General features: G+C 49.2%; 1 protein-coding gene across 1 annotated transcript; it reads right to left on the bottom strand.

Moving 5' to 3' along the window:
- Positions 1-643: 643 nt before the first annotated feature.
- Positions 644-8,721, bottom strand: Sap30l (SAP30 like). The gene is made up of 4 exons (XM_041664863.1): positions 8,038-8,721; positions 4,555-4,677; positions 2,484-2,582; positions 644-913 (listed from the first exon to the last, which is right to left on the bottom strand). Exons 1-4 carry the CDS (start codon positions 8,233-8,235, stop codon positions 785-787), a joined length of 549 nt encoding a protein of 182 aa, XP_041520797.1. The 5' UTR covers positions 8,236-8,721; the 3' UTR covers positions 644-784.
- Between the last annotated feature and the right edge of the window lie 13,599 nt (positions 8,722-22,320).

Consider the following 22,320-nt stretch of genomic DNA (forward strand, 5'->3'; position numbering starts at 1 on the left):
TCTACCTTGTCCTCCCGAGTGGTGGGACTAAAGCACGCACCACTGTGACCAGTCTGTGACATCTTCGTGTCAATTCTAGAATCTCAACGGACATGTGCAACTGCCCAGAGGTTCTTGTGGAGGGGCAGGGTTTCCTCCATCTCTTAAGCAGATGACTCACACATGGTTAAGCAGAGAGTAACACAAATAACAGGTCTCGGGGGTAGGAGGAGGGAAGCAGAAGCTGCACAGCTGTGACAACTCTTGGCCAACACACACTGAGTGCCCACTGCATAGAGGCCCCAGAGCAATGGGGGGACCCGTGTCAAACTGATTTGCTACTAAATGGTAAAACTTGCAATAAAGTAGCATGCCTGTGTCCCAGCCGGCAAAGGCCAGTCCAAACGTGGGCCCACTCTGTGCTTCCACTGTCACTGAGCCATGCCGCCAGGGCTGAGACCTGCCCATGGCAGCCTGGTACTGCACGGTGACTGCCAAAATGCACATCACCCAACATCTCCAGGAGAATTGATTTAAAGCTCTGGTGAGTATTCAAGACACAGTTTTAAAATTCCTTTTATGATACTGTTTTTTCAGTCTGAGCAGTGAAAGTCTTTCTATACACATGCTAACCTGTAAGAATATAACCCTCTTGACAGAGAGATTTACAGTATCCATCATTCAAACTTTATTTACAGTAGATGTGAACAGTCCTTATAGGCTGAGACGTGCAGACACCACCTGTCATCAAGCATCGCACCGCTGTTTTCTCACCAAGGCCTCTGCCTACCCGGCCGCCTGCGCCTCACTCCAGCTGCTTGCTGCCCTCCGATTTCTGGTCCAGTCTGCTTCTGTTACTCTTCACCATGTAGATGAAGTAGGCAAGCGTCTCTTTCTCATTCACCGGTATGTTCCTGAAGTGTCGGCTCACAGTCTACATGGGAGGAAAAACCAAAGTCCCTTAAGCTACGTGCACATCAGGGCCCTACATCCTACACTCTGTAAAGAGGGAACAGGAGCCGCTTCCGGAAGCGACTGCCTGGCATTTAGACTTGTCAAGGAGCTGCAGAATGTAGCAGTCCCTTGCTCCAGGGCTTAGCTGCTCTTCTCCTGGGCTACCAAAAGTATACCACTGAGGCCCAGGGTACCACCTACATACAGACAGAGATATACTTCAGTAACGGCTAGTCATCCCTGGCATGGCTTCAGTATCCTGTGGTGTAAGGAGGCTGGACTTCCCTAGTTGGCTATTTGCCACCAAGCCTTTCAGGCTCTGGAAATGGACCAAAAAAAAAAAAGTTTTTAAAAATTGTGTCAAGCTTGGTGTGGTGTTGAATGCCTGTAATCCCAGCTCTCAGGAGGGTAAGACTGACAGGTCAGGAGTTCAAGATCACCAGCCTCAGTTGCCTTGAAAACACACACATGCAATAAAACAAAACAAAAACCACTCCAAAACGTCAAATGAACAGTCAAACAGATGTGTCTGGTTCCAAGAATTCCTCTAAGAGGGGACACCTGCCCCAGGGAAAGTGTGGCAGTCGGAAGGAGAGTGCTCACTGGCCATGTCCTGCTCCTGTTGGCTTTGCCCTAGAGAAACCCCACTCTTCTCCTAGCTGCGGTGGGTAAGCAGTGAAGCTGTGTGCTGCTATTGTACCTCTACGCTGGCGAGGGAAAGGCTGAAGAGTGAAGACACATCAGACAGACCCAAACCCAAGCTGACCGGGTGGAGGTGGTCAGGGCAGATGAAGAAAGACCTGGAAATAATAAAGTCTCTGGATTGTGTTTTTCTTTTCCCCACCTCTCAAATTTTCTACAACAAAAGGGCAGGAGAAATAAGAGAGATGAGGAAGGCAAGTACTGTGACATGTGCCTAGAAGGGAAGCTGAAGCAGGAGAGTCACTTGAGCCCATCAGTATTGGTATATACGAGAGAGAGACAGAGAGATGCTAAGGGTGACCCCCTCCCAATTCCCACCAAACGAAGTTAAGAACTCAATGAAGAAAAATATTTTCTTGGGTGCCACGAATTATATAGGAAAAGACTTCCATTAACTCCATAGGTCAAGAAGGGGAGTGGGTAGGTACTGGAGCGTGAGGGGGAAGTTCACTGGTAGATGATTTGCTTAGCATACACATGGTCCTGGGTTTGATCCCTACTACTCAGAGGGAAAAAAAAGGTCCCTAAATCTAAAGGCACAGTGGCTAATCACACTGATACACCTGAAAGGACTGGTTCTATGGAGAATCTTGTAAAAATGATGCCATGAACCAGAATCAAGAGTCCTCACGTTGCTGTGTGACTTTAAGAAGGTCTACCTGTCTCTGTGCATGATTCCTTTGGGAAACAGGACTTTCTATTCTGTGTGGAAAGCTCTTGATTCTGTCATGCAAAAAGGGACAGATTCGCTTCCAGAGCATGGCAGAGATGCAATGAGTGGATGATGTGTGGGAGGGCTGGCTAGGACCACAGGAGCACAGGCTGGGCCTCTCTGATGGTCTACCTACTTCTGCTAGCTGGGCCTTGTTGAAGCCTGGTCTGGTCTGCAGCTTGTAGTGCCGTTTGTAGCGTCGAAGAGTGTTCACCTGCAGCTGGAACAGATCAACCTAGAGGAGAGGAGAGACAGTTATGTCTGAGTCCCCTGGCCGGGCACACCAAGGACTATGACTAGCAAGGAGCCCAAAGACAGTTAGAAAAGGGCTCTGTATGGATGGAGGAGGGTGGGCAGAAGAGGGGCAGTAGAGAGGATGTGAGAAAGAGGAGAGGAACGGGAATGATTCTGAGCATGGAAACTTGGAGCAGAGGCTGAGCTTGGGCAACAAGAGCGCGGCGGCATGTCCTGGAAGGCAGAAGGAACTTGGGTTGCGGGTTGGGTAGGACTGGGGGTTTGGGGGAACAGGGAGCCCCTGCAGCACAGAGCTGGGCTTCACTGCAGGCAGAGTTAGAGGACACCAGGGTGTCCAGAAAGGCCAGCTCAGAGACACTGGAGGAGATAAGCTAGAAAACGGACTGACAGAGCTCCCAGGGTGCAGCTGAAAAAGAGGCTGAGGTTGATCCACCTGCGTGTCAGGGCCAGGAGCTCTGCAGATGGCTGCATAAGGGTCTAGAAGGACCCTCTTCTCTTTGTTCAGCTAGCCTAGCAGGGGGCGAGCTAACCAGTCACGAAATATGGAAGGTCCAGAAAGGGTTGCCTTCACCTGCCTCCAAGAGAGAGGCTCTTGCTTCAGGCAAGTGGGACTCACTTTAAAAAATAAAAATAATAAAAAAAGAATGAAGCCGGGAGGTGGAGGCTCACCCCTTTAATCCCAGCCCTCGGGAGGCAGAGGCAGGTGGATCTCTGTGAGTTCAAGGCCAGCCTGGTCTAGAAGAGCTAGTTCCAGGACAGGAACCAAAAAGCTACAGAGAAACCCTGTCTCAAAAATCAAAAAAAAAAAAAATGATTAGCATGAGGGTCCAGAATTCCCCATCATTTAAAGCATTCTTGGAAACCTTTTCTAAACTGTTGGGCCAAAAGGATTAAAAAACAGAATGTCTTTATGAAATAACCATAACTTCCTATTGCTACAGGCAATAGGAAGATACTGGAAAGTAAAGCTGGGGAAGGGACACTGGGAGAGGTACAGGGACAGGGCCAAGTTTCACATGCCCCTCCACGTTCACATGCCCCTCCACGCCTGCAGACTGAGGCCCGCCTACTTCTACTCCCAGCCACCCAGCGTGCTCACAGGCGGTCACCTTATGAGATAACAATGTGTCAAGTACTCAGTGCACATTGGACACAGTTACTCTTCTGCAGAAGCCCAAGTGAGAACACTTTGGAAGGAAACCCAGCTATTCCTTCCTGGAGCCCCTTCCTTAACACACAATGAACTCTTCTGGGTGAGACGCTAGGGCGCACGGTATTGTGCAGTACTTTAAGGGGGCACATCCCGAAGGATATGTGGCAATGCCTGCAGACATCATTTTCACTGTCACAGCTCAGGCAATGTCATTGGCCTCTAGAGGTCAGGGGAGGGGTGTTGCTGATGATCCTATAATACTCAACTTGTGCCCCCTCCCCTCAAATGTCAAACTTCAGCACCTGTTAAATGACTGCGGTGTGTCTCTGGGGAAAGCCCCAGTCCAGCTGGTGACACTGACAAGATGCACCTTTATTTTCAGGTCAGAAAAGAAGGGGAGAGAGCTGCTCAGACCACACAGGCTCAGCATTAACTTTAAAGGCAAGAACAGGGTTTTAAAAGCGGCAACACCGTGGCCAGGCACTGGCCAGGTTCAAGAGGCAAAGTCCTGCAGAAGTCTACTACAGAGACCATAAGCAGAGCCTCTAGCCCCCACTGGGACCTCGGAGCCTGGGCCTGTCTGGAGACCAACAGGGAAGGCAGAGCAGCTCAGCTCCAAACTTTCAGAGCCAACGTTACTGAAAGTCTAGAAAACACATTTCAAACAAACCACAGCAATGCAAGCAAAGATGACTGGTTAGTTCAGAAAACACAACAGCCGGGGAAAGCTGGAGTCCCACTATTCTTATTCTCTGGCTGGGAGCGGGGCTTGGGTCACAACCAGCACTCTGGCCTTTACCTCAGGAGTGTCAGCCTCATGCTCAGGGGAGTCTCCGCCATCGTCACTCGTCTTCCTCTTCCTTTTATTTCGGACGCTCTGGATGAAATTTTTGTGGAAGTCACAGATGTACAGGTGCCTTACCTGATGGGAAGAGACCTAAAGTCAGTGTTAGCCTGTGAAGTCGTGAGCCTCCTCTTTTGGTCAGGTACTGGAGAGAGACGGATGAGTGAGGCAGGCCACAGTTTACTACCTTATTGCTATAGGCTACAGAAGGATACAGAGCGCTGGGGGTACAGTTAAGTGCACAAGCAAATGTCCAACTTGCCCCTCCCCCCCCAGTGTATTAGCATCCAAGTCTCTCCACAGTACGGGAAAAAGGGAAAGATGGCTGGAGCCGAAAGACTGGCTTTACAGGTACCAGGAGGAATTGTGAACTTGAGTGGGCAGAGCTGGGCAGCAGGGACTGTAGAGATGGTACTCACAACAGCTACTACTGCAGGGTAACACTGAAAAACTTGACTCCCACTACTTCACATCCAATCCACAAAGGATCGGAGAGAGACAGAATTCTCACAAAGCAGAACCACATAAAAGGGAGTGGGTATTACCCTGATTTTCTAATAAACACTGGAGCATATTAGTAAAGGTGCCAATAGCAGCTCAAATGTGAAGAATGTGTTTTTATTTAAGAATCTAAGTGTCACCATTGCCTGGGGGAACCATTCAAAAACGCTACAGAACCCAACGCCTGTTGTAAATGGCTCTGGGTAGGGACAGCTGGTGCACAAATGTTCTGGGGAGACATCTGAACTGGAGTTTAGTCCCTAAATCCCTAAAGATAAAAGTAAGCTGACAGGAAGTCACCATCAATTAATTCAGGTCTTTTTATGGAGGACCTATCAAAAACTGTTTAGTTGGATGATTATCGTTTCGCGTGGTTGGATTAGTGAGTCATGAGTCACTTTGAGTTTATACTGTGATGCTGTCTTGCACACAGCAGGCGCTTAATAAGTGCTGAGGCACCAACATAGTCACTCTCATACCGGAAAACAGCTTATGCTGGTGAAAGTCACCTCTTGCACTGTCACAAGTTGGGATGGCTTTGCCAGATTTCACTCTGGCAATGAACTTTCAGATGTTAAGCATGTGTCACTGTCCTAAAGAGTAACACCCAGGTGATACAAGACCACAGGATGTGTGTCCCCTGTCCCGCCCCTGGCAGCTGGCACTTGGATAGGCAAAGCTAGTATGTGCCTCTTGAGAGAGCAAGCTGCATCTCTCCAGTGTCATGGTAAGCTGGGAGAGCAGCAGAATGGGATGTTTCTAAAGCTTAGATGGGAAGATGTCAGCTCCAAGGCCCCCCAGGCCTTGGTAAATGTTCCTTTCTCTGCTACATTTCCTTTATACTATTCCCAACCTCAGCCACTCCCCAGAAGCAGAGAAAAAGCATGTCAGCTGCAAGTTGGCTATGTCTTAATACACCACAGAAGCTTCCAGGGCCCACCTGAAGGGCCATGGTGTCTTATTTTAAAAGGGCACCATTAGATCCTCTTACAAGACAGCCAGTCTCTGTCCTTAACCATGTTTAAGTCTGAAATGCATTTCAGCAACTTCAGGGCTCAGAGGCCTTTGTGGGTGGGGTGGGCGTTGAGGGTGGGAGCAAAGGCTCACTGTGTGGTTGTCTCCCCCCTCCCCCCTCCTGTTTCACTTGCTACAACAGCTAAAAATTCTTGTAACACAGCAGTTACTTGGGATTGAATTCCTGCCCAAGTCTGTGGGATGAAACAGAAACCCTTTCAGAAATAATGACGCTACACCACCTTGAAATGGACTAAGACTATGTGCTTCCAACCACACGCCTTCCCCAGCATGGCCTCGGGGAGCTGCTGCTGCAGGGCCAAAGGGCCTCTCTTCCTGATGATGTGTGTGAGATGCTCAATACTGCTCCACATGGGCTTTCCCATGGGCTGAGTCGGTAAATGGAGTCTCTACTGCAGCAACAAACCATCCAGATGTGGGGAATGCTCACAGAAATCCTGCCAGCAGCCCACACAGGAGGCAGGCACTGTTTCCAAGGGGATAAATTCAGTGCCATCCTAGAATTCCCTTTTCATGCCCACATGTGATTATCAGGGGACACCTTACTGTCTAGCCAGTGTTTGCTCCGTCGTAATTCCATTCATCCATTCCTCATTTATTTATTGACAGACATTTGTAAAAAGAAAAGTCCGCATCATTTATAAAAAAAAAAAAAGACAGCACTATTCAAAAAGAGCCAGACTATACTGGCTAACTAAATAAAACTGAGTGTCTAAGAGAGGAGTCTAGAAGAAAAGATGATGAACTTGGAAGCAAGCCAGGTTTAGGAAATTAGCCAGCTTCTAAGTGCGGTGTGCACTTGGCACCATTGCTTTCTACCCCCAGTCTCAGTTTCTGCCACATCATTAGCATAAAGATAGACTCCCCCTTGAGGTAACAGGTAAGGTCTGATTGTCCCTAACCCAGTGGTTCTCAACCTGTGGGTCGCGACCTCCTTGAGGTCACGTATTACGTATTTACATTCCAATTCATAACAGTAGCAAAATTACAGCATGAAGTAGCAACAAAATAATTTTATGGTTGAGGGTCACCACAACATGAGAAACTGTACTAAAGGGTCGCAGAACTGGGAAGGTTGAGAACCACTGCCCTAAACGTTGGCCATTAATCATTCAAGTTCCCTGAATATTAAGAGTTCCTTAACCCGGTCCCAATTCCTAATCTGGAAGCTGCCACTCAGGGCTTGCAGCAACAGATGTCAGACTAAAAAGTTCCTAACCAGTTGGCAATAGGCACATCTTCAGAACCGTTAACAAGAGCAGGTGAAACCACACAGGAAGTTTCCTATAATTAGCCACAAGGCAATCCCATTCAATTTTAAATGTCCGCCTCCGTCTGCATTACCAAATAATGTTACCCATCAAGAAAACCGGTTCCCTGCCCCCTTCCAATCACATCCGCTGCAAGAGTCATCTAAGACCTGGCCTTGTCCTTATTTCTGACACATCTCAGAAAAACTCATTCGCTGCCAGCGAAAGCGGGCTCTGTGCTGCGCTGCAGAGACGGAGGCCGCGGGAGACAGGAAAGTCGCGGCCACCTTGCTAGTGTCTGAAAGAACGACAAGGTCCCTGGAGGGAGAACGAAGTTGGAGAAGAGCCCCCGGGTCCCCTTGTCACCCCTTACCCCTAATTCTTGCAAAAGTAACCCACCTCTCTCTGTTCTACTATCCGGCGCAACAGTGACAGCTGGAAACTGCTGTCACTTTTCCCAGGCAGGGACAGTGTGCTAAGCCCTCCTCGGCCCCCCCAGCCTACCCTCTGGGATGCGGGCAGCGTCGCGGAGCACAGAGCGGCCTCCACGATCCTGAGTCCCCTGTTCTGCACAGACCGCGCGGCGAGGCCCAGCGCACCGAGCGTCCCCGGGGTCCCTTCCCGCGGCCCTGCGCTGAGCCCTGACACTCACGCTCTTGTCGATGTCCAGCTTGAGTTTCTTCTGCGAGATGCTCTTCTGCACCCTCTTGCTGAAGGAGGCGTTGCCCGCGGGCCGGACGCAGCGCTCGCCGTCCGCGATGAGGCAGCAGCTCTGGCCGTAGCCCGGGGCGGCGGCGGGGGCGGCAGGGGGCCCTTCGCGGCTGTCCTCCTCGGTGCTGAAGCCGTTCATCTCCCCGCCCCGGCCCGGCCCCTCCGGGGGAGGGCCCCTGTAGGCCACTCCGCCGCTGTGAGCCCCGCGGGGCAGCTCTCCGCCAGCCCCGCGCCCGAGTCCCACGGTGCGCCCCGGGTCAGGCGCTCTCTGAGCTCCGCGAGGCCCGGCTGCTCTGTGCTCCTGCAGCCCGGGCCCCGCCGGGGATGCACCCGCCGAGACTCCGGCCCGGGCTCGCGAGGCTCCCCCGGGATCCGGGCCCGGTCGCCCTGGGGCTCCGGAGGCCCCCGCCGGCTCCCGCCTGCTCCGCGCCGCGCTGCAAAGTCTCCACCCCGCGGCTCTCCACGCTGGGGCCCGGCCTCGAACCTGCCGTGTCCGGGCCCCGCGGTGCTCACGGCCCGCCCCAGCGCCCGGCCGCTCGGCGGCGCCCCGAGTCCCCGCGGCAGCCCCTGGGCCGCCCCGGCCGCCGCCCGCCAGACGCGCCGCACCACAACAGTGCGCTCCCCCCGCCCGCCGCGGCACAGCGGAAGTCCCGCCTCCGTGCGCGTATTGGCCGTACTCTCTGTATGGGCGGGGCCACCGTCGCCGCTGACGTTTCTCATTGGGCGCTGCCGCTGCCGGTCTCCGGTGCCAGGCTACTTCCTGGACTCTGCTGGGATGGGTTCAAAGTAGAGAAAGTGCAAGAGGGAAGAGTTGCTTGGGCGAGGGAGGAGATCGGGCTGCAGGTTCAGTTTTAGCTGTGGAGCGGGATGCTCTGGCCCCAGTTAGGATGATGAACAGGGTCCTCGCTCCGAGGAAGGATGCTGAGCGGGGTCTGAAAGAATGCAGGATGTCCTAGTCCGGGGTAGGATGCTGAGCTAGGTCCTGGCTCTAGGCTAGGGCGAGGTGGTGAGCTGGATTAGGAGAGACGCGGGGTCCGCACCCGGGGGAGGGGTGCTGAGCCGAAAGTGGAGGGACTCAGCGTCTCCACTCCGGGATGGGATGCTGAGCAGGGTCCCTATTCCGGGAACGGGATGCTGAGCGAATACAGGAGGGAGGAGACAGGGCCCCTGTCGAGGGACGGAATGCTGAGCCAGTTCCCAGTTCCGGCTCAGAATGCTGAGCAGGGGCCCGGAGCAAGGTGTTGGCTCCAGGACAGAATGCTAAGCTGGGTCTGGCAGGCCGCAAGGTCTGGATACTGAGGGGAGTCTGCGGGAAGCAGGGATAGAATTCGGCAGAGATCACGTTCGAGGTGGACTGCGCGGGAGAACTGAGGGATTGGCATAGGGGAAGGGTATGTGAAAGGGGACCTTGGAGAAAATGATGCCTGCAGAGCAGACTGGGCGTAATGGAAAGGCCTGGGCTGGATGATTTGCGTAGCTGTGGGGGGCAGGGTGCACGACCTGGGACAGAAAGCCAGTGTGGATGTGCTTATGCGCATAAAGAGGCGTGGAGAGACAGTGGAGGTGGGACGGGGAGGTAGCAATCTTTAGGTATCGCGCACACCAAGGAAGGAGGGGCTTAAAGGGGAGAAGGGGAGAACCCATGGGTTAGGGCAACCCTTCTCTGGGTTTGGTCTGCAGAATGGACTTTGTAGGCTGAGGCAACTGAGAAAGGCCCTTAGGCCACCGACAGAAGACATTTTAGGGACAGATTTGTAGTTTTATTGCTTCAAGCCACTCGGACCAATCAGGGAGGAGGCCATCTCACCCTTCCTGAAATACATAGGGAATATTTGGTAGCAGAGTATTGTGTGTGGGAGGGGATAGGGTGGGTGTTAGGTGTCAGGTAAGCTCTTAAATTCTCTTCAAAGGCCTAAACTGAGTTTGTACAGTCTTATTTCACTAATTTCATACAGGAGACCGGATAGGAAATTTAAGGCCACTATGGGGACTGAGATTGTAAGTCAGGGGCAGTGGTTGACCAGCACACCCGAGGCTCTGGGTGTGGCAACGCAGGCGGGTGGTGACCGCCTCTAAGCTCGAGGGTCTGAAGTTCAAGGTCGTTTGACTGACAGGGTAGCACACAGGCCAGTCTTGCTTTTGTGAAACCTTGTCTCAAAACAAAATAAGTTCATTATTAAGTTGCTTATAAAAAATACTTAAGCCGGGCGGTGGTGGCGCACGCCTTTAATCCCAGCACTCGGGAGCAGAGGCAGGCGGATCTCTGTGAGTTCGAGGGCAGCCTGGTCTACAAGAGCTAGTTCCAGGACAGGCTCCAAAACCACAGAGAAACCCTGTCTCGAAAAACCAAAAAAAAAAAAAAAAAATACTTAAAAAGTTATGAAAGACATGTGGTTGAGCAAAATTTAACATCGTCAGAAAGAGATGTGCATTTGATTTTTATGGCAAATTTAGTTTCAGGGTGTACGTGTGTGTTATTGTTTATTTTATTTATTCATTCATTTATTTTTACTCCTTTGAGAGCCCGCCACCTAGTTCCCAAACAAATACACGGAGACTTAATCTTACTTATGAATGCCCTGCCTTAGCTTGGCTTGTTTCTTTTCTTTTTTTTCTCTTTCTTTTCTTTGTTTTTTTGTTTGTTTGTTTGTTTGTTTTGTTTTTCGAGACAGGGGTTCTCTGGGTGTAATGGAAAGATTAAAAATGTTGCAGGATCCCCGGCGGCAGCAAGCAGCAGAAATGCTGCAGGTCCCCAAGCGGTGGCAGTGGGCCATGTGGTGGCAGGCAGCCGGCCCTGAGAGCAGCCAGTCCCAGTCAGGGATGGCTGCAGGTCACCGAGTGGTGCTAGTCCAGGACAGGGAGACATGTGGCGGTGGACGAGAGACAAGATATGGATAGGCACGCCATGCAGAGTGAGGCTGGATATTTATTTAGTGGTTATGGAAGGAAGGGGGAGAGAGAGAGAGAGAGGAGGGAAGAGAGAGGGAGATAGAAAGGAGAGAGAGACTAAGGCTGTAAGCAGGAAGGAAGACCTACCTGCCTCAGTGGATGGGGCAGGGAGTGGGTGTGGCTTGTCTCTTAAAGAGACAGAACAACCATTACACTGGGTAGTTTTGGAGCCTGTCCTGGAACTCACTCTGTAGACGCTAGGCCAGGCTGGCCTCAAACTCACAAGAGAGCCACCTGCCTCCCAAGTGCTGGGATTAAAGGTATGCGCCACCACTGCCTGGTACTAGCCAGCTTTTCTTAAATTGTCTGATCTGCCTTTTCCCTCTAGGCTTTTACCTTTTTCTATTCCATATGCCTCTGGGTGGCTGGTCCCTGTTGTCCTTCTCCCCCTTCTCCATTTCTTCCTCCTCCCTCTTCTTTTTCTCCTGTTTATTCTCCCTGCCTGGCAGCCCGCCTATCCCTCTCCTGCCTACCTATTGGCCATTTAGCTCTTTGCTAGACCAATCAGGTGTTTTAGACAAGCAAAGTAACATAGCTTTACAGAGTTAAACAAATACAACATAAAAGAATGCAACACAGGGCTGGAGAGATGGTTCAGCAATTAAAAGCATTGGCAGCTCTTCCAGAGAGCCTGAGTTCAATTCCCAGCAACCACATGATGGCTCACAAACACCTTTAATAAGATCTGGTGCCCTCTTCTGGCTTGCAGGCAGAACACTGTATATGTAATAAATAATAAATAAATACATAAATCCTTAAAAAAAAGAATACAACACATGTTTGCATCATTAGACAAGTATTCCACTTCATAAAAGAATCTAACACATCTTAAACTAATATTCTCCAACGTGCATGTATGTGTGTGTGTCTGTTAAAATTCTCCGTCAACTTCAGCAAAGATTGATGAGGAACTGGAGAAATGCCTTTTTCAATGCTGAGTAAAAGATGTGGAGTAAGCTCTACAGGGTGGCACACACCTGTCATGCCAACACTTGAGAGGTTGTGCAGGGGGATCAGGTGTTCAGGGTCATTCTCAGCTACTTGTTGAACTTGAGGCTAGCCTGGGCTACATGAGACCTTGTCTCAACAAAACTCTAAAATTGCACATGGACTTGTGGAATATGATGTGTGTGTGTGTGTGTGTGTGTGTGTGTATCTGTGTTAAAATAATCCCCCCAGGGGCAGGAGGTTGGAAAGAGCTGCTCTTCCAAGGGATACCAGTTCATTTCCAAACACCTGTGTTGGGTGGCTCACAACTGCCAGTAATTCCAGCTCCAGGAGGTCTGGCCTCCCAGACTACATGTACACACACACACACACACACACACACACACACACACAATTAATCAAAGAAGCAGAGCTACCCTTCCCCAACAAGCAAACAACAAAACCCTTGCTGGGTCAGTGAGATGGCTCAGTGGGTTAAAGCACTTGGCAATAAATCTGCTGACCTGAGTCGTACCCCCAGGCCTCGCATGGGAGAAGGAGAGAACTGACTTGTGCAAATTGTCCTCTGACCACAGTCTCACTGTGGCATGAATGCATTACCTTCCCATAGAAAAAAATAAATGTAATAAAAATTTTAAAAATTGTCCAGTGGTGGTGCATGACTTTCAACTTAGCACTTGGGAGGCAGAGGCAGGAGGATCTCTTAAGTTCAAGGCCAGCCTGGTCTACATAGTGAGTTCCAGAACAGTCAGGGCTGCACAGAGAAACCTGTCTTGGAAAAAAAGAATGAAAAATACTCTAGAATACAAACAGTGATTATGTTAGGGTGACTGACATTTATATTCTTTTGTTCTACCTTTGCATTTTTCCTAATAAGCATTTTTGTTTTGCCTTTTCAGTAGAAAAATATAATAAAATATTAATGGAAAAACACAATGTTCTAGAAGTCTTCCTTCAGAGTCCGCATATTCCAAAGCAAATTCTTTTTTTTAAAAAATATTTATTTATTTATTATTTATACAGTATTCTGTCTGCTTGTATGTCTGCAGGCCAGAAGAGGGCACCAGACCTCATTACAGATGGTTGTGAGCCACCATGTGGTTGCTGGGAATTGAACTCAGGACCTTTGGAAGAGCAGGCAATGCTCTTAACTGCTGAGCCATCTCTCTAGCCCCAAAGCAAATTCTTGAATGTGTCATGTGTACCACATAGAGGGGGTGCTCTAGTTTCATTTCTGTTGCTGTGACACATAACCCGATTTAAAAAAAACAATATAGGCGATAAAAGGGTTTATTAGGCTTATAATTCCAGTTCAGCACTGAAGGAAAATCAAGGCAGGAACTGAAGCATCCCATCCCCACTCAGAGAGAGGATAGACATGCAGATCCTTGCTTGTTCTCTCCACTTAAAAAAATATTTTATAGCCAGGCAGTGGTGGTGCACACCTTTGATCCCAGCACTCGGGAGGCAGAGGCAAGTGGATCCCTGTGAGTTTAAGGTCAGCCTCGTGTACAGAGCAAGTTCCAGGACAGCCAGAGCTTCACAGAGAAACTCTATTTGAAAAACAAAACAAAAATTTATATATTTTTATTTTACATGTATGAGTATTTTACTTTCATGTATGTATGTATGTGAAACACATGCATGCAGTGCCTTTGGAGGCCAGAAGATCGGATCATGGAACTGAAGTTACAGACAGTTATGAGCCACCAAGCAGATGCTTGGAACCAAACCCCAGTCCGGCTGGGTGGTTGGGTGACTAACCCCTAGCATCCTCCTCTTCTTGTTTTCTTGCTTCTTCTTTCCCTCCCAGATTTCTCCTCTTATTTATTCTCTCTGCCTGCCAGCCCTGCCTCTCCTTTCTCCTGCCTTGCTATTGGCATCTAACACTGTACAGGCACTGTGTTAGGCACTCACTCTCTATGAATGCTGGAGTTGCCTTGGCATTCTGACCAGAAGGAAGAAAGAGAGACAGAGCTCACTCTCTGTCCTTAAGGAGACTTCTCAAGGGCTGTGGGGACCTCCCACTTGTGTTCCTGGTCAGCATTTGGCCATTTCTGGCAGCAGGGAACAGACTGGGAAATGTCCTCTGACTTTCTGGTAGCTGTGTGCTCAGTGAAAACGGAGGGCCTGTGACTAGGGTATAAGGGTGAGATGTGGAGACATCCAACCTGGACCACAGCCAACCATTTCCGCCTCTTTTAAAATGCCCATCTTCTTCATTTGAGGGCCAGGGATGTCTGGTTAATTTGGTTCCATTTTTCTCATAAATCCTCTCTGATACAGTTTTCAAAGATCTGCAGAGGTTTGTGGGTTTTTTGTTTTGTTTTGTTTTTTGCCTTCTATGTTTTATACCCATTAGTGTGGGTAGATGCGTACACATGTGCAAATGGGGGCTGCTATTGGGTGTCATTCTGTGGTTGTTCACAACCTTTATTATTTTTTAAATTGTTCTGAATTATGTGTATGTGCATGCCTGTGAGTGCAGGTGCCCGAGGAGGCCAGAAGAAGGCATTGGACCTCTGTGAAATGGGTGTCACAAAAGGTGAGATGCCCGACATGGGTGCTGGGAACGGAACATGGTTCCTTTGATAGAGCGGCAGGGAGTCCTCTTAACCACTGAGCCATCTCTCCAGCCCCAACTTCTTTTTCTCTCACTGAACCTGAAGCTCGTTGGTTGCATTAAGCTGGCTGGCTAGACAGGGATCTCCTGTCTACCTCTCCCAGGGCTGGAGTCACACAAGTGTACCCATACTCCCAGCTTTTTACACACGTTCTGGGGATCCGAACTCAGTTTGTTAGCGTTGGCAGCAAGCTCCTTAACTGCAGAGTCTGCCAACCCTGGGTGATTGTTTTTTGGTATCAGAGCTCAAGACCCGGCTTTAAAGTTCAGTGTGTAATAAAACTTAGTTACTTTTGTGTCCTCCTGAGGAAAAATAGCCAGGAGCTAAAGGGTGGGGCTCTTTAATTCCAATCGTGTTTTTCCTGGTGTTGGCTGTCCTGTCTAGCAAGAAGAGGGCAGATCCTGGCCAAGAGGGGACAGGCCCCCAGTTAACTCCATCCAGTCCCCACATCCTGCTCTTTTACCAGCTCCCCAAATCCTATGATATTACGAATCCATGAAGGGATTAATGTCTACGCAAAGGCTCTTACAGACCCAGTTAGGCTTCACTGGGCTCCAGCCCCGGCTGAAGACTAAGACTGCAGAAATAACTCTGTCTCCAGAAGGAGGGGAATATTCAGATGAGCAACGGATGGAGAGACACAAGGCCGATTGGCTCTTTTTGGCTTTGTGTGGGTTTTAAGGTTCTTGGAACAGCCAAGAGAATCTGCATATAGAAGTTTAGGTATTTTTGTATCAGTTTTTTTGTTTGTTTGAAACAGTGTTTCATGTGGCCACTTTGGCCTCAGACTTACTATGTAGCCAAGGATAACCTTGAACTACTTATCCCCCTGTCTCTACTTACTAATTACAGGAGTGCTGCACCATGCTGAATTTAGGAGATGCTGAGGATTGAACCCAGGGCTTGGTGCATGGGCGGCAAGTGCTCTGCGTGTCTGCTCACAAGTCCAGGTCCTCTGCTTGCAACAGTTACCGAATCCCTTAGAAAGAGTGCTACTATTTGGATGTGTCAGTCTGTTCTGCTGGACATTTAAATCTTTGAGAAAACTCAGGCACCTTCAGTTCTTAATTGTCCTTTAAAATATCTAAGGAAGTTTGGTTAATTAAACAGTAAGTCTATCAAATGATTAAGAATTAACTCTATTAAACTTAACAATTCAACACTAATAAAGAACAAACAAAATTGATTCTTCTTATCTTTATATGAAAAGCTACTAAATTTCAAAGTACCTAAGTCTCTAAATTGAACTTAAAACCTTAAAGGAAAGTTAATATTCAAAATGGGCAGCCTGCCAGGCAGTAGTGACACACCCAGCATTGGGAAGGCAGAGGTAGGCAGATGTCTGTGAGTTTGAGGCCAGCCTGGTTGACATAGTAAGTTCGAGGACAGCCAGGACCACATAGTGAGAACCTATCTTTAAAAAACAAAATTTAAATAAAACAAAAAGTTAGAAGTCTAGCTGATGGTGGTGTGTACCTGCAATTCCAGCATTTGGGAGGTGGGGTAGGAGGACCTTGAAGTTCAAGGTCATCTTTGGCAGAACCTTGATTTTAAAAAATGCACAGGCGTGTGTGTCCAGGCCACACAACTAGAAAGGAGATCCTGAAGGGGAGGAAGAGTCTTCAGTGGAGGCGAGAAATAGCCCAGTGGACAGGTGTGAAGAGCAGAAGTGGGGACTGACTGGGAGATGAAAGGGAAGCTGTGTGATGGGAAGGCTGATCCAGGGAGGCCAGTGGGATAGGGAACTACCGAGAACAAGGCACCCTGATACTGTGTGAAGACATGCTGAGGAAACACATTGCTTTGTAGGTTAACCTAAAAGAAAAAATCAATTAAAACATTTAAAAAACAAAACAATTGGAGCAGGAAATATGTAAATACAGTTTCTATAGGCAAAACTTTAAAAAATTAATAAAGTTGTTAGAATGAATTTTTGGATTAGCCTGTGTCAGCTAGATGGGGGGTGGGCATCAGGTACTTCCAGACTCATAGAGGATGCGCCCTTCCTTCCCACAGCCTTCAGCTCCTCCTGGCCTTGATGTTTGCTTATCCAGCAAATTTCTAAGAAGGGCATCATGTCATTATTCCAGTCGCTGGAAAGTTCTAGGAGCCACAGACAGAATGAATAACCTCTGCTTTCTAAGTCAGTCCTTTGTGACTGTGGGCAGGGAGAGAGAATCCTCAGGAGAGGTGTCTAGAAGGGGCTGAGTGGCGAGTGCAGGTCTTTATCTGTGCAGTATACCGAACTGTTTTCCCATTTTATTGAGCAGGTGGGAAGAAGCAAGGCGGGGAGGGCATCTTTCCCTCACCCATGCCACCGAATGGCAGATGAGGGGTGGGGTCAGATCTCCCATGCACACTCTTGGCTAGATCATCTGCTCCCCTGTCAATCAGGTCAGGTCTAATGTGCTGCTCAGGTAAGGTGCAGGGCCCGCTCTCCTGAGTGCTGCAGGTGGTAAGGGGCAGGGCGAGTTCTCCCTGGTGCTGCAGATAGTGAGGGGTGGGGTCAGCTCTGTGCATCCCTATTCTCACTGCCCTCAGTGGTAACAGGAGCCATGGACTTCGACACAGACTACAGCTGCAGCAGGGCCACAGACTTAGACAACACCATGGCCCCTAGTGGCAGTACAGGCCACTCAGATTTGTATTGGCCCCAGCAGAGGCACAGCCCTTGGACACGATTATGACCCTAGGTGGTGGCCCAGACCCCCGATGTCTACATGGCCCTTGGTGGTAACATGAACTATGGCTATCAACACAGACCATGGCTGCAGTTGGACCATGGATCTAGACATGGACCTTGGCAGTAGCATGGGCTCTGATGTCACCATGACCCCAGCTGGCAGTGCAGGTCACTCTGATTGGCATGGATCCAGCAGCAGTGTGGCCCTCAAACAACAACATGGCTCCAGGTGGTGACCCAGATCCTGAGTTCCTGCAATGTTTTTGATGGCAATAAGAGCCTCGGGTATCAACGTAGACCCTGACTGCAACAGAGCCACAGACCCAGACATGGCCCCGGTTACCCCTTGGGCTTGTACGACACCATGGCCCCAGGTGGCAGTGCCTGTCACTCAGGTCTGTATGGGCTTGGCAGTGAGTGACACAACCCTCTGACACCAATATGGCCAGAAGCGGCCTCCCAGATTCTGGGCATCTATGTAGCCGTTGGTGGCAACACGGGCCATGGATATCAACACAGACTCAGGCTATGGAAGGACCATGGACTTGGATGTGGTCCTTGACAGCAGCCAGGGTCTGGATGTCATTGTGGTCCTAGCTGGCACTACAGATCACTCATATTAGCATGACCCCAGCTGCTGTGTGGTCCCTGAATGCCAACATGTCTGCAGGTGGCAGCCCAGTCTCCAGGCATCTGCTTGGCCTTCGATGGTAAGAGGAGTCACTGACATCAACATGGACCCAGACATGGCTCTTGGCTGCAGTTCAGGTCCAGAGGACACCATGGCCCTGGGTGGCAGTACAGGGTACCCAGATTGTATAGCCTCGCTAGCAGCTTACCCTGAAAGATCAACATGGCCTTAGCTGTTGGCCCAGGCTACTAGCTTCTGCATGTTCCTCTGTGGCAACAGGAGTCACAGACATCACACAAAGCCCGACCACAACAGGGTCACAGGGCCATACATGGCATTTAGCATTCTGGGCCCAGATATCACCATGGTCCTGGGTGGCAGCACAGGCCTCCTAGATTGACATAGGCCTATGGTCCAGGGTGAAAGTGCAGGCCTCCCAGATTGGCATGGTCCCTGTGGGGACATATTTCTTGGACACTTGTAGGCAGAGGCTGCTTGTTGGTTCCCGGCCTCCCAGACCCGAAATAATCACACAGAAACTATATTAATTACAATATTGTTTGGCCAGTAGCTTAAGCATATTTCTAGCTAGCTCTTACATCTTAAATTAGCTCCATAGCAGTATTTTTGTAATAGCCAGAACCTGGAAACAACCTAGATGCCCTTCAATGGAAGAATGGATGAAGAAAGTATGGAATATATACATATTAGAGTACTACTCAGCAGTAAAAAACAATGACTTCGTGAATTTTGCATGCAAATGGATGGAAACATCTTAAATTAGCCCATTTCTATTATTATATATTTTACCACCAGGCTCATGGTTTACCAGTAAGGTTCTGGCTGGTAGATCCAGTCTTTCTCCTTTGGTGGCTACATGGCATCTCTCCGATTCTGTCTACTCTCTCTCTACATCTCTGTTCAGATTCCTGCCTGGCTTTACTCTGTTAAGCCATTGGCCGAAAGCAGCTTCTTTATTAACCAATGGCAATAAAACATATTCACAGCACACAGAGGGGAATCCCACATCAGACATTGATATGGTCACAGATGGTAGCCCAGACTTTGGGCATCCTCAGGGCTTTTGGAGATAACAGGGGCCACAGATATCAAGACAGACCCCCCTACAGCTGCATCAGGGCCAGAGCCCATGACATGATCCTTGGCCGCAGCCAATGCCCGGACATCACCATGGATCTAGATGGCAAGCAGGCCATCCACGTCAGCCTGTTGATCACCCTCACCCCCTAAGACCCACCTCTCTCTCCAGCACATGAATCATTCGGCTTCTTCCTCTCTCGCAATTCCCCATTCTGTATTCACTCACCATAATAGTGCCCAAACACCCTGTACCAGAATTATCGGGTCAGACGCTGGTTGATTTCTACCCACCCAAGCCAGAGGGCATGATGCGGAGCAGCTGCCATCCTCCTCATGCCCTGAGTACTCAATTAACCTCTTAATGGAAAGCATCCTAGTCTGGAGCAGCAACGCAGTCAGATGCATAGAGCAACTTTGTCGTCATGCAGCTCTGTTCCTGCTAGTGTCCCTTGTCCCTTGCTGATTATTACCATGTGAATCAAACCCCTCCTTGTACACTGTCCACCCATAATAGTTTTGTTATTAATTTATGCAGTCTTTATTTAAACCAGATAGCAGAGTAACAATAGAAACATTTGTGCCGCCTTCCGGATTTCCCTGTGCGCTTATCTCTTTCTTTTCAGTCCTAGGAATTGAACTCAAGGCCTAGTGCATTCCGGTGATCTACTGCTGAGCCCCAGCCCCAGCACTTATATAGCTATCTTGACTAGTTATTTAAATAAAATTATTTATGTTGGCCGGGCGGTGGTGGTGCACGCCTTTAATCCCAGCACGCTGGAGGCAGAGGCAGGCGGATCTCTGTGAGTTCGAGGCCAGCCTGGTCTACAAGAGCTAGTTCCAGGACAGGAACCAAAAGCTACGGAGAAACCCTGTCTCGAAAATCCAAAAAAAAAAAAATTATTTATGTTGGGCATGGTCTGCATGCCTTTAATCCCAGCACTATGGAGGCAGAGGCAACGACAGGTGGATCTCTCTGACTTCCAGACCAACCTGGTCTATGTAGCAAACTCGAGGCCAACCAAGGCTACATAGTGAGCCCCTGCTTCAAAACAATACCGACAAAGCCAAAAGATTACCTTTTTATCATTTTGTATGTATGGTGTGTGTGTGGGCCATGCGGAGGTCAGAGGCCATTCGTGGAGAGTGAGTTTTCCCTTCCTCCTTTCTGTGGGTTCTGGGACCGGAACTCAGGTTGTCAGGCTTGCACAGCAAACACCTTGACCTGAACCATCTCAGCAATCCCGGACCAGAGCCTTTTATTTTTTGAGGTGAAAGGCTGATGCCCTAAGACAGGGAGAGCAGAGGACAGGGACTGAGTTCCCCCATCCCTTCCTGTTGGGCAGTGGCTGGATCTACCTCCCTCACCCCCAATCTTCACCATTTGTTTTTCTCAGGCTCCAACCACTGTTTTTTTTTTTAATTTGTTGGTTTTTTTTGATTTATTACTATTTCTGTTTTGTTGAGATAGGGTTTATCTGTATAACAGCCCGGTTGTCCAGGAATTCACTTTGTGTAGACCAGGCAGGCCTTAAACTCATAGAGATCTGCTTGCCTCTGCCTCCTGTGTGCTGAGATTAAAGGCATGTGCCACCTTTTGGGTTTATTTTTATGTATCTGAGTATTTTGCCTGCATGTATGTACGTGCATTGCATGCATGCCTAGTGCTCACAGAGGCCAGAAGGCACTGGAACTGGAACTGGAGTTGGAGATGGTTGTGAGCCACTATGTGGGCACTAGGAACCAAATCCAGGTCCTCTGCAAGAATAGCCAGTGCTCTAACTGCTCAGGTGTCCCTCCAGCCCTATCAACCACTATTTATGAGTAAGCCCTTACTGAACTCTCCTCAGGTTTCCAGGGTGTAGGTGTCTTAGTCACTGTTCTGTTACTGTTAAGAGACACCAAGACCAAGGCAACTCTTACAAAAGAAAGCATTTAATTGGGGGCTTGCTTACAGCTTCAGAGGCTTAGTCTATGACATCATGGCACTTAGTGTAGCACACAGAAACCATATTATTTAAATCACTGCTTGGCCCAATAGCTCTAGCTTCTTATTGGTTAACTCTTACATCTTAATTTAACCCATCTCCACTAATCTGTGTATCACCACGTGAGAGTGACTTACCAGCAAAGTTTCGGTATGTCTGACTCTGGCGGTGGTTACATGGCATCTCTCTGATTCTGTCTCCTTTCTCCCAGCATTCACTTAAGTTTTCCCTGCCTAGCTCTGTTCTTTTGCCCTATCACAGGCCAATATAGTTTCTTTATTTATTAACCAATAAAAGCAACACATAGATGGAAGGACCACCCACACCAGTAGGGCTTGGTCACAGAGATCAGATAAGAAAGTATTAGGCTGGGTGGTGGTAGCTCATGCCTTTAACCCCAGCACTTGGGAAGCAGAGGCTGGCAGATCTCTGAGTTTGAGGCCAGCCTGGTCTACAGAGTGAGTTCCAAGACAGACTCCAAAGCTACACAGAGAAACCCTGTCTTGGAAAAAAAAAAAAAAGAGTATCGGATCCACTGGAACTGGAGTTAAGGACGGTTGTGAACTACCATGTGGGTGCTGGGAATTGACCCCGAGACCTCTGCCACAGCAGCAGTGCTCTTAACCAGCGAGCCATTTCTCCAACTCCAAGTGTGTACCTTTAAGATGGCTGCCACTCTCTTCCACCTGCTTTTAGGCCGGAGTCCTCATTCCTGGTCCACAGCACCCTCTGGTGGTTGCTAAGCGGCAACACTAGGGCCAGTTTCAGTTCAGGATTCCTCTGAGACAATACATTCAAACACTGGTCATTGTACTGTGAACTGAGGCCCAATGAGGGTAGGAGTTGCCCAAGGTCTCATGGAGGGGGTACTACATACCAAACAGTCTAGAAATACTTTGATAAACAGGTTATTTGTGATTGGTGTTTGTTCCTGTCATCACTCTTCAGAACTCCCTCCCTTTTGGTCTAATCTAGAAGACCCTGAGTCGTGGAGTTCACCCCTGTGCTTCTCCACACCCAAGTTCCTTTTTTGTCTCATGGCTTTTGCAGGAGCTGCCTTCGGTCCTCTCCTTGGTTTGGTCTTTCAGTTCTGCAGGGTGTTTCCTGATGGTCTCACCCCAGTTTCTAAGACATCCTGGTTAGCTATCCTCAATGCTTTGCACCACAATCATCCTTGCTTTCGTCTTTGCCTTCCCCTTGACTGGTTTCAGTGCCCTGCAGGACATCTGGATGCTGGGCAGGAGCTCAGCATTCTGAGGACATTGACAGAAAGGCAGGTGACAAGAGGCACAGCAAAAACCGC

This window comes from Microtus oregoni, unplaced genomic scaffold, assembly GCF_018167655.1.
Source record: "Microtus oregoni isolate MIOR12 unplaced genomic scaffold, Mior012 000015F_ref0000493, whole genome shotgun sequence".
NCBI classification, from domain to species: domain Eukaryota; kingdom Metazoa; phylum Chordata; class Mammalia; order Rodentia; family Cricetidae; genus Microtus; species Microtus oregoni.

Coding starts and splice junctions, on each gene's coding strand:
- Sap30l (XM_041664863.1), bottom strand. CDS start 8,235: ATGAACGGCTTCAGCACCGAGGAGGACAGCCGCGAAGGGCCCCCTGCC. Junction 2,583..4,554: donor ATGAGGCTGACACTCCTGAG/GTAAAGGCCAGA, acceptor CCTCTCCTCTAG/GTTGATCTGTTCCAGCTGCA. Junction 914..2,483: donor ACAAGGCCCAGCTAGCAGAA/GTAGGTAGACCA, acceptor CCTCCCATGTAG/ACTGTGAGCCGACACTTCAG.